General features: G+C 39.7%; 1 protein-coding gene across 4 annotated transcripts in view; it reads left to right on the forward strand.

Annotated features, from left to right (window-relative positions):
* Positions 1-15,182, forward strand: part of TENM2 (teneurin transmembrane protein 2) — a 998,550-nt gene that overhangs the window by 899,768 nt on the left and 83,600 nt on the right. For all 4 annotated transcript variants that reach the window (XM_059917647.1, XM_059917648.1, XM_059917649.1 and 1 more), the window contains 2 exons: positions 2,331-2,592; positions 3,355-3,622. In XM_059917647.1, the coding sequence (XP_059773630.1) occupies positions 2,331-2,592; positions 3,355-3,622 (530 nt within the window). The remainder of the gene's footprint in view (positions 1-2,330; positions 2,593-3,354; positions 3,623-15,182) is intronic.

The raw sequence follows: 15,182 nt of genomic DNA on the forward strand, positions 1-15,182 counted from the left end.
TTGCAGGTAGTTTCAAAAATCACCAGCCCACAGTAGCCCTGTCCTCCTATTTTCACCTCTGAAACCAAATATTCTCGGTATTCACTAGGTGCAGGCAGTTCTAATTAGCTGAAAGCACTAGGACTGTGAAGGTGTACCATGCCGAGCTGCCTCGGTGCTTGTTCATTCTTAGAAGACAGTGTTCTTGCCCTGTAAGTCCTGTGACGACACCAGAGGACAATTCTGAGTCCTTGGTCTGATGTTTCTCCCCACCTTATGCTGCCCCATCCCTCTCAGCTGCTTCCTGACTAATTATCGCCTAAATCCACTTCCCAGCTCATCTATCCAACCTCATGGATCGGTGATTCTTCAGCTTGTCCAGGTAGCAAAGCCCTGGAAGTCACAGGATGTGTTTGGAAATGCTCCGAGGAATCCCACAATCTGTTGTGTACTGGTGTGTGCCACAGATATGGGTGGTTTGATGCTATCATCCCAACGAGGAACAATTTCACTTCAAAACATTTGACTCTCCTGTACCCTATACAAAACCATCCCCGGGCGTCCCTGGTGGTGCAGTGGTTAAGAATCTGCCAGCCAATGCAGGGGACACGGGTTTGAGCCCTGGCCTGGGAATATCCCACATGCTTCAGAGCAACTGGGCCCGTGCGCCACAACTACTGAGCCTGCGCTCTAGAGCCCGCAAGCCACAACTACTGAAGCCCGCGCGCCTAGAGCCCGTGCTCCGCAACAAGAGAAACCACCGCAATGAGAAGCCCTCACACTGCAACCAAGAGTAGCCCCCGCTCGCCACAACTAGAGAAAGCCCGTGTGCAGCAACAAAGACACAATGCAGCCAAAAATAAATAAACTTTTTTAAAAAAGCATCCCCAGCAGCATGCCTGTCCCAAAATAAAATATAAACAAATTAATAGAATAAACTCTTCCACCATGATATTTACCTTAATAGTCATGTGTTCCATGTTCACTCATTTTATGTCTATTGAAAAACACTAAAAGTGTTACCAAAATTCAGTGAAGCCAGTGAGTCCGTATATTTTCATTGAGTTTCTACTGTGATCCAGGAACTCTGCTAGTTGCTGGGGATTCTGAAGTGTATACAAGGGAGTACCACTGCCCTCAAAGAGTTGAGATCCCGGTGGAGGAGTAAAGCACAAAATTGAGAGACTTCTCTCCATTAACGTTCTTTTCCATTAATTGGGGAAGAACTACCTTTATTTTACTTTACTAGTAATACACTTCCATCCAGCTCTGGAGGAAAACAGGAATATAGTTTAAGAACGATTGTCAAAAATATCAGAAATAGTAAGAACCATTTCATCCAAATGCCAAATAAATTTGTGTTTTGGAAAAAAATATCAGAAACAAGGCAAAATGGATGAAGGGGGTTAAAAAGTCCACACTTCTAGTGATAAATAAGTCCTGGGATGTATGTATAACATGGTGACTACAGTTACTAATACCATATTGTATATTTGAAGGTTGCTGAGGCAGATCTTAAAAGTTTTTAGCACAAGAAAAAAAAATTGTAACTAGGTGTGGTGATGAATGGATTTATGGTGGTGATCATTTCACAATATATACAAATATCGAATTATGTTGTACACCTGAAACTAATATAATGTCATATGTCAATTGTATCTCAAAAAAAGTTAAGGTTCTGTGAAACCAAAAAAAAAAAAAAAAAAATCAGAAACAGTACAGGTTGATGAAAAGAAAGCCTTCATGAGCCCCTCCCTGTGTCCTAGAATCGAATCATTGTAACTCCACGATGTAGTGAAGACTCCTATTAGCCTAGGGCGATGCTAAATGCTTTACACGGGGGCGGGGGGGGGAGGAGGGGGACACACATTTTCTGTAAATGGCCAGATAGTATCTATTTTAGGCTTTGATGCCATATGGTTCCTGTTAAAACTACCAGGCTCTTCCACTGTAGGTCAGAAACAGCTGGAGAGGATAAGCCAATCAATGGGCGTGGCTGGGATTCCAATAAAACTTTTTACCGAAACTGGTTGTGGGCCGGCTTTAGCTCATGGGCGGAGTCGGCTGACCCCTACTTTGAATTCATCACAGTATTTCATCCTCTCAACCACACCGTGACATCGGTATAATTATTCCCATTTCACAGATGAAAAAACGGGGGCTGAGAGAGGGTTAGCAACTTGCCCACAGTCACACAACTAGTAAGTGGTAGAGTTTGGGTTCCCACAAAATCCATGTTCTTCTCCTGCCTGCTCTGTCCCTCCCACTGCCTTCAGCCTGGAGGTCAGAGCACCTACCTGGTCTGCAGGTGAGTTCACCCCTCTCAGTGAGCTCACTTAACCCCTCTCCAGGTTTGACCTGATCGCCAATGGCGGCGCCTCCTTGACCCTGCACTTTGAGCGAGCCCCGTTCATGAGCCAAGAGCGTACCGTGTGGCTGCCGTGGAATAGCTTTTATGCCATGGACACTCTGGTGATGAAGACAGAGGAGAACTCCATCCCCAGCTGTGACCTCAGTGGCTTTGTCCGGCCGGATCCAATCATCATCTCCTCCCCTCTGTCCACCTTCTTCAGCGCTGCCCCTGGGCAGAATCCCATCGTGCCTGAGACCCAGGTAGGAGCACCGGGTACCAGGGTGGGACTCTCAATACTGCCCTGACCCAAACTGGCTGGCTGACTTCCGCCCACCATCTCTCTCTGCCTGGATAAGCCAGAAACTAATATTAAGGGGGAGGGACAAAAAGCAAGAACGCAGTAGAATTTGTAGTCACTGGAGAGAAAACTGAATCTCTCCTGGACATTCCAGGTGTTTCCAGACTTTGGCAGTCACTGGAGCTTTGAATAGAATAAAAACAATACACATATGTGCAACCCACCTGCAAATTGCTTTTCATTCCTGTTAGTCACAGAGATACATGATAAGAGGCGCTTTAATGATCTACATCGGTGTTACGACAGAGGGCATATTACATTATTGCCTCCCTGTTGCTTTATAGCAATTGTCGATGGAAGTTGCAGGTTCATATAATTACAGCCTCTTGTGGCCTCCTTGCATGCAACTAGCAATAAAGCCTGCTGTTCTTATTTACATCTTTTGCCAACAGCGTGGTTTTAAAAAGAAACACAACAGTGACCAAGAATAATTATTAATCCAAAAATCATAACCTCAGCCACTTTGCTCCGTAGTGCAGGATAAAGTTTCGGTTGTTGGGGGTTTTTTTTCTCTCTTCTCGGCCATGGAAAGTGGTTCTTGCACTCCCCCGTAAGGCGTGATGCTTTGGTGAGGGTGGTAGCAGACAGGTAGCCTTGGGTTCTAAGCAGCCCAGCTGCCGTGGTGCCTTTGATGCAGTGTATCTACCTTGCGTTTCCTCTCCAGGTCCTTCATGAAGAAATTGAGCTCCCTGGTTCCAACGTGAAACTTCGCTACCTGAGCTCCAGGACCGCAGGCTACAAGTCGCTGCTGAAGATCACCATGACCCAGTCCACGGTGCCCCTGAACCTCATCAAGGTTCATCTGATGGTAGCTGTAGAGGGGCACCTCTTCCAGAAGTCATTCCAGGCCTCTCCCAACCTGGCCTACACCTTCATCTGGGACAAGACAGATGCCTATGGCCAAAGGGTCTACGGACTCTCTGACGCTGTTGGTATGTTTCAGTTTCAACCCATTATTGATTCCTGGATTTCGGCATGCATTAAATCAACCTGTATTTATTGAGTTCCTAGTACGTGCCAAGAACTATTCTAGTAGCTAGGGAGGCAGTGGTCCATAAGCAGACAAGCGTCCTCTTCCGTGGACTTCCTATTCTACTGGGGGATCGAAATAATAAACACAGCCTGGACAAGAAAATATCAAGCAGCGTTAGGTGCTAATATGAAAATAAAAATGTGTTGTATACTGAGGAAGAGGGGCAACGGTGGGTGGGCCTTCAGGGAAGGTTCCTCAGCAGGTGATGTTTAAACAGAGACTTGAATGAAAAGGAGCCGTGTGAAAATCAGGAAAAGAGCATTCTTTTCCTGGCAGAAAAAGAGAAGAGCGAGGTGTTTTTGAAGGACAAAGATAGGCCAGTGTGGCTGGAATGTAGTGCACAGGGGGACTATTTGAGATGGGGAGAGAGGTGGGCAGGGGCTCGATCATGTTCCAGAGAGAACACTCTCAGGTGGCACAGAACCAGAGAACCAGAAGACGGAGCTAGAGGGGGGCTGAAAGCCACGTGCTGTGCTTCAGGCTTTGCCTCTGAGGGAATCACGTGATTTCCCACTTGGGAAAGACCACCATAAGAGAAGGGTCGTATCGTTATCGGTCTTTGAAGAGTTGTGAGCTGTGGATTCATATCAATCTACCCAGTATATTTTCTTACTTGTAAAAAGCTGTCTGGGATTAATTAAAATCCAGAATCCTGTATTTTCTTCTCCAGTAGGCTTGTGGTTTTCAAGAACTGCAGTCAGTTACCAAAATAAGAAACCAGCAAACTCAGAAATTTTCACTGTAATTGGCAGCCAGTGTTTATCAGACACTCCCTTGCTGCAGAGCATTGTGCTAAATCCTTTGTCTTGGGTGACCTCTCAATAACCCTATCAAGTAGACCCTCTCATAATCCCCATTGTGCAGATGGGACAAGAGGGAGAGGGTAAGCAAGTTGCCTAAAGTCACAGCCCTAGCAGGCTACACATGCTCAGAATATGGCCCTTGTGGTCTGCTTCGTCAATGGGTGGAGTTAATAACTTAAAGACAGTAGTAAGTTATTGGAGTAACGAGTGCATTTAAATATAAACAGTGGCTAATTTAATAAATATTATGTCAGGCTTTAGCCAATATCAAAATGATAGCCAACATCAAAAAGAAGACTGGGCTTCCCTGGTGGCGCAGTGGTTGAGAATCTGCCTGCCAATGCAGGGGACACGGGTTCGAGCCCTGGTCTGGGAAGATCCCACATGCCGCGGAGCAACTGGGCCCGTGAGCCACAACTACTGAGCCTGAGCGTCTGGAGCCTCTGCTCCGCAACAAGAGAGGCCGCGATAGTGACAGGCCCGCGCACCGCGATGAAGAGTGGCCCCCACTCGCCGCAACTGGAGAAAGCCCTCACACAGAAACGAAGACCCAACACAGCCAAAAATAAACATAATAAATAAATAATAAAAATTTTGAAAAAAAAAGAAGACTGAATATCATAATGCACCGCATGTACTCCAGCTCCTACCATTATCAACACATCTTGTTTCTTCCTTACCTTCATCCACTCCTCCGCCTCCCATATTTTTCTGAAGCAAGTCCCAAACATCAAATCATTTCATCTGTAGTATATCAGAGTGTATCTCTAAAAAACACTTTAAAAGCCTAACAACAATATCACAACAAAGAAACACAATAAGTTCTTAATGTCGAATAGCCAGTCATTGTTCAATATTTCAATTGCCTTATGAGTATCATAAAATAAAGTAGTACTTTATTTGTTTGAATCAGAATCCAAATAAGATCTACCTTTTGCAACAAATTTTTTGTTATTATATAGGTTTCAGGTTTACAGCATTATAATTCGACATCTGTATACACTACAAAGTAACCACCACCACAACTGTAGTTAGTACCCATCACCATACAGCTGACCCCCTTCACCCATTTTGCCCACCCTCCAAACCCCTTCCCCTCTGGTAACCACTAATCTAATCTCTATATCTCTGAGTTTGTTTTTGTTTTATTTTGTTTGTTCATTTGTTTTGTTTTTTTAGATTCCACATATGAGTGAAATCATTCAGGATCTGTCTTTCTCCTTCTGACTTATTTCACTTAGCATAATACCTTCAAGGCCCATCCACATTGTCACACTGGCAGGCTTTCATTCTTTTTATGGCTGAGTAGTATTCGATTGTCTATATATACCGCAATTTCTTTATTCATTCATCCATCAGTGGACAGTTAGGTTGTTTCCATATCTTAGCTATTGTACATAATACTGCAGTGAACATAGAGGTGTATATATTTTTTGAATTAATGTTTTGGTGTCCTCTGGATATATACCAAGAAGGGAATAGCTGGGTTCTCTTAAATTTTTTTAATCTGTGGTTTTCCCTTTCATCGCTAGCTCATTTTTCCCAGCTTTACTGAGAAATAATTGACATACATCACTGTATAAATTTATGACCTACAGCATGATAGTTGATTTACTTATATTGTGAAATGATTAGCACAACAGATTCAGCTAGCATTCTTCTTCTCATAAAGATACAATAAAAAAGAAGAGAAAAAAGGAAAATTGTGATGAGAACTCATAGGATTTAGTCTTTCAACAACTTTCCTGTATATCATACAGCAGTATTAACTATAGTCATCATGTTGTACATTACATCCCTAGTACTTATTTATCTTGTATCTGGAAGTTTGTACTTTTCCACCACCTTCATCCAATTTCCCTGTTCCCCACTCTCTGCCTCTGGTAAACCTCAAGTTTGATATGTTTTTCTATGAGTTTGTTTTGGTTTTAGTTCCACATATAAGTGAGATCATACAGTGTTTGGCTTTCTCTGTCTGACTTATTTCACTTAGCATAATGCCTTCAAGTTCCATCATGTTGTTGCAAATGGTAGGATTTCCCATTTTTTATGGCTCAGTAATATTTCATTGTGTGTGTGTGTGTATATATATATATATATATATATATACACACATATATATATGCACACACACATATGTATATATGTATGTGCGTGTATATATATGTATATAATATATATGTATACATATACATATATATATATACACACACACACACACACATATACATACTACAGTTTCTTTATTCATTCATCCATCAGTGGACACTTACATTGTTCCCATATCTTGATTATGCTGCTATGAACATGGGAGTGCAAATATCTCTTTGACATAGTGTTTCCATTTCTTCAGATATATTCCCAGAAGTAGAATTGCTGGATCATATGGTACTTTAATTTTTAATTTTTCAGGAACCTCCATACTGTTTCCAGTCCCACCAACGTTGCACAACGGTCCCCTTTTCTCCACATCCTCACCAGCATTTGTTATCCCTTGTCTTTTTGGTGGCCATTCTAATAGGCATGAGGTGTTTTCTCATTGTGCTTTTCGTTTGCATTTCCCTAATGACCAGTGATGTTCAGCATTTTTTCATGTATCTGTTAGCCTTTTGTGTATCTTCTTTGGAGAAATGTCTATTCAGGTCCTTTGCCCATTTTTTAATTGGATTATTTGGGTTTTTTTGCTATTGAGTTGTATAAGTTCTTTATGTGTTTTGGATATTAACTCCTTATCAGATCTACGATTTGCAAATATTTTTCCCATTATATAGGTTGTTTTTTCACTTTTATGGTTTCTTGTGCAGAAGCTTTTTAGTTTGATGTAGTCCCACTTGCTTATTTTCGATTTTGTTACTTGTGCTTTAGGTATCATAGCCAAAAAAATCATTACCAAGACCCATGTCAAGGAGCTTTATTCCTGTTTCCTTATAGTTTCAGGTCTTACATTTAAGTATTTAATCCATTTTGGGTTAATTTTTGTAAGTGGTATAGATATGGGTCCAGTTTCGTTCTAGTACATGAGAATATGCAATTATCCTGGCACCATTTATTGAAAAGACTGTCTTCTTCCATTGAGTATTCTTGGCTGCTTTGTCAAATATTAGTTGACCATATATGCATGGGTTTATTTCTGGGCTGTCAGTTCTATTCCAATTGTCTCTTTGTCCGTTTCTATGCCAGTACCATACAGTTTTGATGACTATGGCTTTATAATATAGCCTGAAATCAGGAAGTATGAGGCATCCTGCTTTTTTCTGCTTTCTCAGTATTTCTTTGGCTACTCGGAGTCTTTTGTGGTTCCATATAACTTTTAGGAGTGTTTTTTTCTACTTCTGTAAAAAAATGCTATTGGAATCTTAATAGGAATTACATTGAATCTATAAATGGCTTTTGGTAGTATTGACATTTTAACACTCTTAATTCTTCCAGTCCATGAACACAAGATACCTTCCATTTATTTGTGTTTTCTTTGATTTCTTTCAATGTCTTGTAGTTTTCAGAGTAGAGATCTTTCACCTCCTTGATTAAATGTATTCCTAAGTATTTTTTGATGCTATTATACATGGAATTTATTTATTTTATTTCTTATTCAGAAAATTCATTGTTGGTGTATAGAAATGCTACTGGTTTTTGTATGTTAATTTTGTATCCTGTGACTTTACTGAATTTACTGATTAAGTCTTAACATTTTTTTTTTTTGAGTCTTTAGGATTTTCTATATATAAAATCATGCCACTGGCAAATAGGGACAATTTTACTGCTTCCTTTCTAGTTCTGATACATCTTATTTATTTTTCTTCCTGATTACTCCAGTTAGGACTTCTAATACTATGTTGACTAGGAGTGGTGAGAATGGGCACTCCTGTCTTGTTCCTGATCTTAGAGGAAAAGCTTTCAACAGTTTTCCATTGAGTATGATGTTAGCTGCGGGCTTGTCATATATGGCCTTTATTTTGTTGAGTTGGGTTTTTTCTATGCCTATATTGTTCAGAGTTTTTATCATGAATGGATGTTGAGTATTGTCAAATGCTTTTTCTGCACCTCTTGAAATAATCGTATGATTTTTTCTTTTATCCTGTTAATTGGATTATCACATTGATTAATTTGCATATGTTGAAACATCCTTGCATCCCAGAGATAAATCCCACTGGATCATGGTGTATGATCATTTTAATGCGATGCTGAATTTGATTTGCTAGTATTTTATTGAGAATTTTTGCATCTGTACTTATCAGGGATACTGACCTGTAGTTTCCTTTTCTGATAGTGTCCTTTTCTGGTTTTGGTATCAGGGTAATGCTGGCCTTGAAAATGAGGTTGGGAAAGTGTTCCCTCCTCTTTGATTTTTTGGAAGAGTTTGAGAAGGATTGGTGTTGATTCTTCTTAAAATGTTTGGGAAAATTCACCAGTGAAGCCATCTGGTCCTAAGCTTTCCTTCATTGGGAGATTTTTGATTACTGATTCAATCTCTTTACTAGCAATTGGTCGTTCAGATTTTCTATTTCTTCCAGACCAGCAATTGGTCGTTCAGATTTTCTATTTCTTCCAGACCAGCAATTGGTCATTCAGATTTTCTATTTCTTCCTGATGCAGTCTTGGTAAGTTGTATGTCTTTAAGAATTTTTCCATTTCTTCTAGGTTGTTCAGTTTGTTGGTGTATAGTTATTCAGAGGAGCCTCTTATGATCCTTTGTATTTCTGTAGTATAAATTATTAAATAATGTGTCCTTATTCATTCATAATTTTGTTTATTTGGGTCTTCTCTGTTTTTTCCCTAGGTAGTCTAATTAAGGGTTTGTCAATTTTGTTTATCTTTTTAAAGAACCAACTCTTTGTTTGGTTAACCTTTTCTATTGTTTTTCTCTTTTCTATTTTATTCATTTATGCTCCAATATTTATTATTTCCTTTATTCTGCTAACTTCGGGCTCAGTTTGTTCTTCTTTTTCTAGTTCCTTAAGGCACAAAATTAGATTGTTTATTTGGGATCTTCCTTAATGTAGGTGCTTATTGCTATGAACTTCCCTCTTAGAACTGGCTTTTTTTTTTTTTTTTTTTTTTTAATTTATTTATGGCTGAGTTGGGTCTTCGTTTCTGTGCGAGGGCTTTCTCTAGTTGTGGCAAGCGGGGGCCACTCTTCATCGCGGTGCGTGGGCCTCTCACTATCGCGGCCTCTCTTGTTGCGGAGCACAGGCTCCAGACGCGCAGGCACAGTAATTGTGGCTCACAGGCCTAGTTGCTCCGCGGCATGTGGGATCTTCCCAGACCAGGGCTCGAACCCGTGTCCCCTGCACTGGCAGGCAGACTCTCAACCACTGTGCCATCAGGGAAGCCCCAGAACTGGCTTTTAATGAATCCCAGAAGTTCTGGTATTTGTGTTTCCATTTTAATTTGTCTCTTTTTATTTCCCCTTTAGTTTCTTCCTTAATCTATTGGTTATTCAGGAGAGTGTTTTTTAATTTCCATATATTTTTTAATTTTCCAGTTTTCCTCTTGTTATTGAGTTCTAGTTTCATGGCATTGTGGTCAGAGAAGATATTTGGTATGATTTTAATCTTCCTGAATTTGCTAAGACTTGTTTTGTGGCCTAACATATGGTCTATCCTAGAAAATGTTCCACATACACTTCTGCCATTGTTGGATAGAATGTTCTATGTATGTTTGTTAGGTCCATTTGGCCTATAGTGTTGTTCAAATCCTCTATTTCCTTTATGACTTTCTGTCTGGATGATCTGTCCATTTTTGAGAGTGGGATATTCAAGTCCCCAGCTTTATCCTATTATGGTTTATTTCTCCTTTTAGCTCTGCTAGTTTGTGCTTTATATATCTACGTGCTCCACTGTTGGGTGCATAAATATTTATAACTGTTATATCTTCTTGATGTATCTACCACTTTACCATTATATAATGGCCTTCTTTGTCTCTTTTTAACACTCTTAGTTTGAAGTCTATTTTGTGTGATATAAATATAGCTACCCCTGCTTTTTGGGGGGGATGGGATTACCATTTGCTTGAAAGTTTGAAACGCCTTTTTCCATACCTTCATTCTCAGTCCATATGGGTCCTTATGGCTATAGTGAGTCTCTTATAGGCATCATAACATTGGCTCTTGTTGGTTTTATTCGTTCAGCCATTTCATGTCTTTTGATTGGCGAATTTAATCTGTTTACATTTAAACTAATTAATGATAGGGACTTAGTATTGTCATTTTATTCTTTGTTTTCTGGCCCTTTTGTGATCCATTGTTCCTTCTTTCTTTTTTTGCTGTCTTTGGTATTAGTTACTTTGACTTTCTCTCATGTTCCTTTGTGTAATTACTATAGATTTTTACCTGTACTTACTATGAATCCAGATGAGATCCACCTTGTGCAGCTGGTTGATTTCTCTTCAATTATTTTAATCTATGGTTTCTCCTTCCATTTCAACCTCTTTTTTTAGGTTTTATGATTTATTTGTTGAAGAAACTGTATTGTTTGCCTATAGCATTTCCCATAGTCTGGTTTGTTTTCTGATTGCACACCTGTGGCTGTTTAACATATTCCTCTGTCCTATATCTCCTATAAATTGATAGTTGGACCTTGAGGCTTTCTAGGTTCAAGTTTGATATTTTATCTATACCAACTTTTTTGAGGTGTAACTGACATATAATGTATACAACATAATGATTTGATATTTGTATATATTGCAAAATGATGACTACAGTAGATCTAGTTAACATCTGTCACCATACATAGTTACAAAATTTTTTTCTGGTGACGAGAACTTTTAAGATCTACTCTCTTAGCAACTTTCAAATGTACAGTATGGCATTACTAATTATAGTTACCATGTTGTATATCACATCCCTGTGACTCATTTTTTTTAATTGTTTTTTTTTTTTAATTTTTATTTATTTATGGCTGTGTTGGGTCTTCGCTTTTCTGTGCGAGGGCTTTCTCTAGTTGCGGCGAGCGGGGGCCACTCTTCATCGCGGTTCGCGGGCCTCTCACTATTGCGGCCTCTCTCGTTGCGGAGCACAGGCTCCAGACGCGCAGGCTCAGTAGTTGTGGCTCACGGGCCTAGTTGCTCCGCGGCATGTGGGATCCTCCTGGACCAGGACTCGAACCCGTGTCCCCTGCATTGGCAGGCAGATTCTCAACCACTGCGCCACCAGGGAAGCCCTCATTTATTTTTTAACTGAAAGTTTGTATCTTTTGACTTTCTTCACCTGTTTGGTCCACCCAGCCCCTTCCTCTGGCAACCACCAATCTGTTCCCTGTACATGAGCTTGGCTTTTTGTCTTTTGGATTGTTTGTTTTTATTTTTTTTTATTCTGCTTATGATCATCTTTGTTTCATAAACACTTTAAAAACATTACTTAGATTTCATCAAAAAATTTTATTTATTTATTTTTGGCTGTGTTGGGTCTTCGTTGGTGCATGCAAGCTTTCTCTAGTTGTGGTGAGCGGGGGCTACTCTTCATTGCAGTGCACAGGCTTCTCACTGTGGCGGCTTCTTTGTTGTGGAGCACAGGCTCTAGGCGCGCAGGCTTCAGTAGCTGTGGCTCGCAGGCTCTAGAGCACAGGCTCAGTAGTTGTGGTGCATGGGCTTAGTTGCTCTGTGGCATGTGGGATCTTCCCGGACCAGGGCTCGAACCCATGTCCCCTGAATTGGCAGGCAGATTCTTAACCACTGTGTCACCAGGGAAGTCCCCAAAATTTACTGTTTCTCACAATAAAACATTGAGGTATTTAGAGCGAATGATATTCCTATTTACACAAATTTTTAGATCCACATATAGGTGAGATTATACAGTATTTGTCTTTCTTTATCTGACTTATTTCACTTAACATAATGCCCTCAAAGTCTATTCATGTTGTCACAAATGGCAAGATTTCATTCTTTTTTATGGCTGAATAATATTTCATTGATTGTATATCACATCATTTTTATCCATTCATCTGTCGATGGACACCTTGGTTGTTTCTATATCTTAGCTATTGTAAGTAATGCTGCAACGAGTATAGGGGTGCATATATCTTTTCACTGTTGATGTTTTTGTTTCCTCCAGATAGATACCAAGAAGTGGAATTGCTGGATCCTATGGTAGTTTTATTTTTAAGTTTTTGAGAAACCTCCATACTGTTTTCCATAATGGCTGCACCAGTTTACATTCCCACCAACAGCGCACAAGCATTCCTTTCCTCCACATCCTCTTTTTGATGATAGCCATTCTGACAGGTGTGAGGTGATATCTCATCGTAGGTTTGATTTGCATTTCCCTGAAGATTAGTGATGCTGAGCATCTTTTCACATACCATTGGCCTTGTGTATGTCTTCCTTGGATAGATGTCTATTCAGTTCCTTTGCCCATTTTTTAATTGGGTTCTTTGGTTTTTGGCTGTCAAGTGGTATAAGTTCTTTATATACTTTGGACATTAGCCCCTTATCAGATATATGATTTGCAAATATTTTCTCTCATTCAGTAGGTTTCTTTATCATTTTATGGATGGTTTCCTTTGCTGTGCAGAAGCTTTTTAGTTTGATGTAGTCCCACTTGTTCCTTTTTGCTTTAGTTTCCTTTCCTTTGGGTGTCAAATTTAAAAAATCATTGCAATGACTGATGTTAAGGAGCTTATTGCCTGTGTTTTCTTCTAGGAGTTCTATGGTTTTAGGTCTTACATTCAAGCTTTTAATCCATTTGAGTTCATTTTTGTGAGTGGCATAGAGTGATACAATTTCTTTTTCTTTTCCTTTTCTTTTCTTTTTTTCACATGTGGTTGTCCAGCTTTCCCAACCCATTTATTGAAGAGAGTGTCCTTTGCCCATTGTATATTCTTGGCTCCTTTGTCATAAATTAATAGACTATGTATGCTTGGGTTTATTTCTGGACTCCCTAATCTATTCCATTGATCTTTGTGTCTGTTTTCATGCCAGCACCATACTGTTTTGGTTACTATAGCTGTGCAATATAGTTTGAAATCTGAGCATGTGATGCTTCCAGCTTTGTTCTTCTTCTCAAGATAGCTTTGACAGTTCAGGGTTTTGTGGTTCCATACAGATTTTAGGAGTGTTTTTTCTATATCTGTGAAAAAATAGCATTGGAATTTTGATAGGGATTACATTGAATCTGTACTTTGCTTTGGGTAGTATGGACATTTTAACAATATTAATTCTTCTAATCCATGAGCATGGAGTATCTTTCCATTTATTTGTGTCTTCTCCAGTTTCTTTCATCACTTTCTTGTCATTTTCAGTGTACAGGCCTTTCACCTCCTTGGTTAAATTTATTCCTAAGTATTTTATTCTTTGATTTTTTTTTTTAAGCAAGACAGCTTGATAGATGGTCTGTCTTCTTCTGTCTGGAGGTGACTAATGTCAGCTTGTCTATTCTTTTGTGATTTCAGCAGCATTGATGCTCATTGCCTAGATTCATTAGGTCATTAGGAATTGCAAAATGATATTTTAATTCTGTCATTGCTTCTTTATTACTTACTAGCTAGAATACTTTTATATAGAGATACTTTCTCATTAACTACTTGGTTATTTGAGGTACAGTTCAAATAAGAAAGAAAGGATAAATGCTTGATTCTTTCCCTTTATTTACCAGTTTTCAACATAATAAGTTGGCTCTCTCATATCCTCTATTGGTGGCAAATCAGTGTTTTTAAATACCATTATGAACTCACAGGATGAAATACCTCTAATATATCCATTGAAGTTATTATCTTTCCTAATAGTCAAATTGTCTCATCTTTGGTCAGTGGAAGCTTCTTCAAGCTGATTCCCAAATTCTTTTGACTTGGCCCTAGTAGATTTTATTTCCTTCCTTGCTATCTGGTGTGATAAAATCGCCTGGTCTCCTATTGTTCATTTCTTGCTCCAACCGTTTCTTCAAGGAGCCCTGATTCCTTGTAATGAGAAATAATATTTCAAGGCCACAAACCAGGTACTAGCACTTCTCTTTGCTACTGAGTTGGTCATTGTTTCTTGGAATTTTCAGAGGACAAGCCAGTACATACATGGTTTTTTTTTAAAAGATACAATGTATCTTTCCTTCATTTCAACACTCCTATATCTCAGGATTTAAAAGAAGCTGCGGAGAATCCCCAAAGGTGACACACATAGTTAAGAATTTAATGTAGAAGGAACAGCCATAATAACAATGCCTCATGTTTCTAAAGCGGCGTTCCAAATAAAAATGTATGGCATCTCGGCGTTTTGTCTCCTCTGTCCTCATGACATCTCTCTGAGAAACTGAGGCTTCACTTGCTCTGTTTTACACACGGGAGAGATGGAGCCACGAGGAAGTGTGAGCTGGAACAGAATTGGGACTAAAATCCTTCTTCTCCCACCCCTCTCTCCTATTTGTCCATGTGGCAAATGCAGGATTTTTATAGTTTTTGGATTCTGTTCCCCACTGAATTGCCACATAATTGGCAGGCTGTGTCCCCATGCCTGCCTCACTTGGAACTCTCTGGAATCCTCAGTGAATGTACAAAGTGCCTCAGCTAACACAAGCTGTTGCCTCCAGAATCTCCTTATAAATGAGCCACAAAGCTTCCATAGGTCTTTCTCCTAGTGAGTGAAAATAAATAACGCAAAATAATAGCGAATGCAGGCCGTGAACAGCAGGCTGAGGGAAACGGTCTCCTGTCCGTCTCTAAAGGAGCGTTGTAT

This window comes from Balaenoptera ricei, chromosome 3 (genome assembly GCF_028023285.1).
Source record: "Balaenoptera ricei isolate mBalRic1 chromosome 3, mBalRic1.hap2, whole genome shotgun sequence".
Taxonomy (NCBI): domain Eukaryota; kingdom Metazoa; phylum Chordata; class Mammalia; order Artiodactyla; family Balaenopteridae; genus Balaenoptera; species Balaenoptera ricei.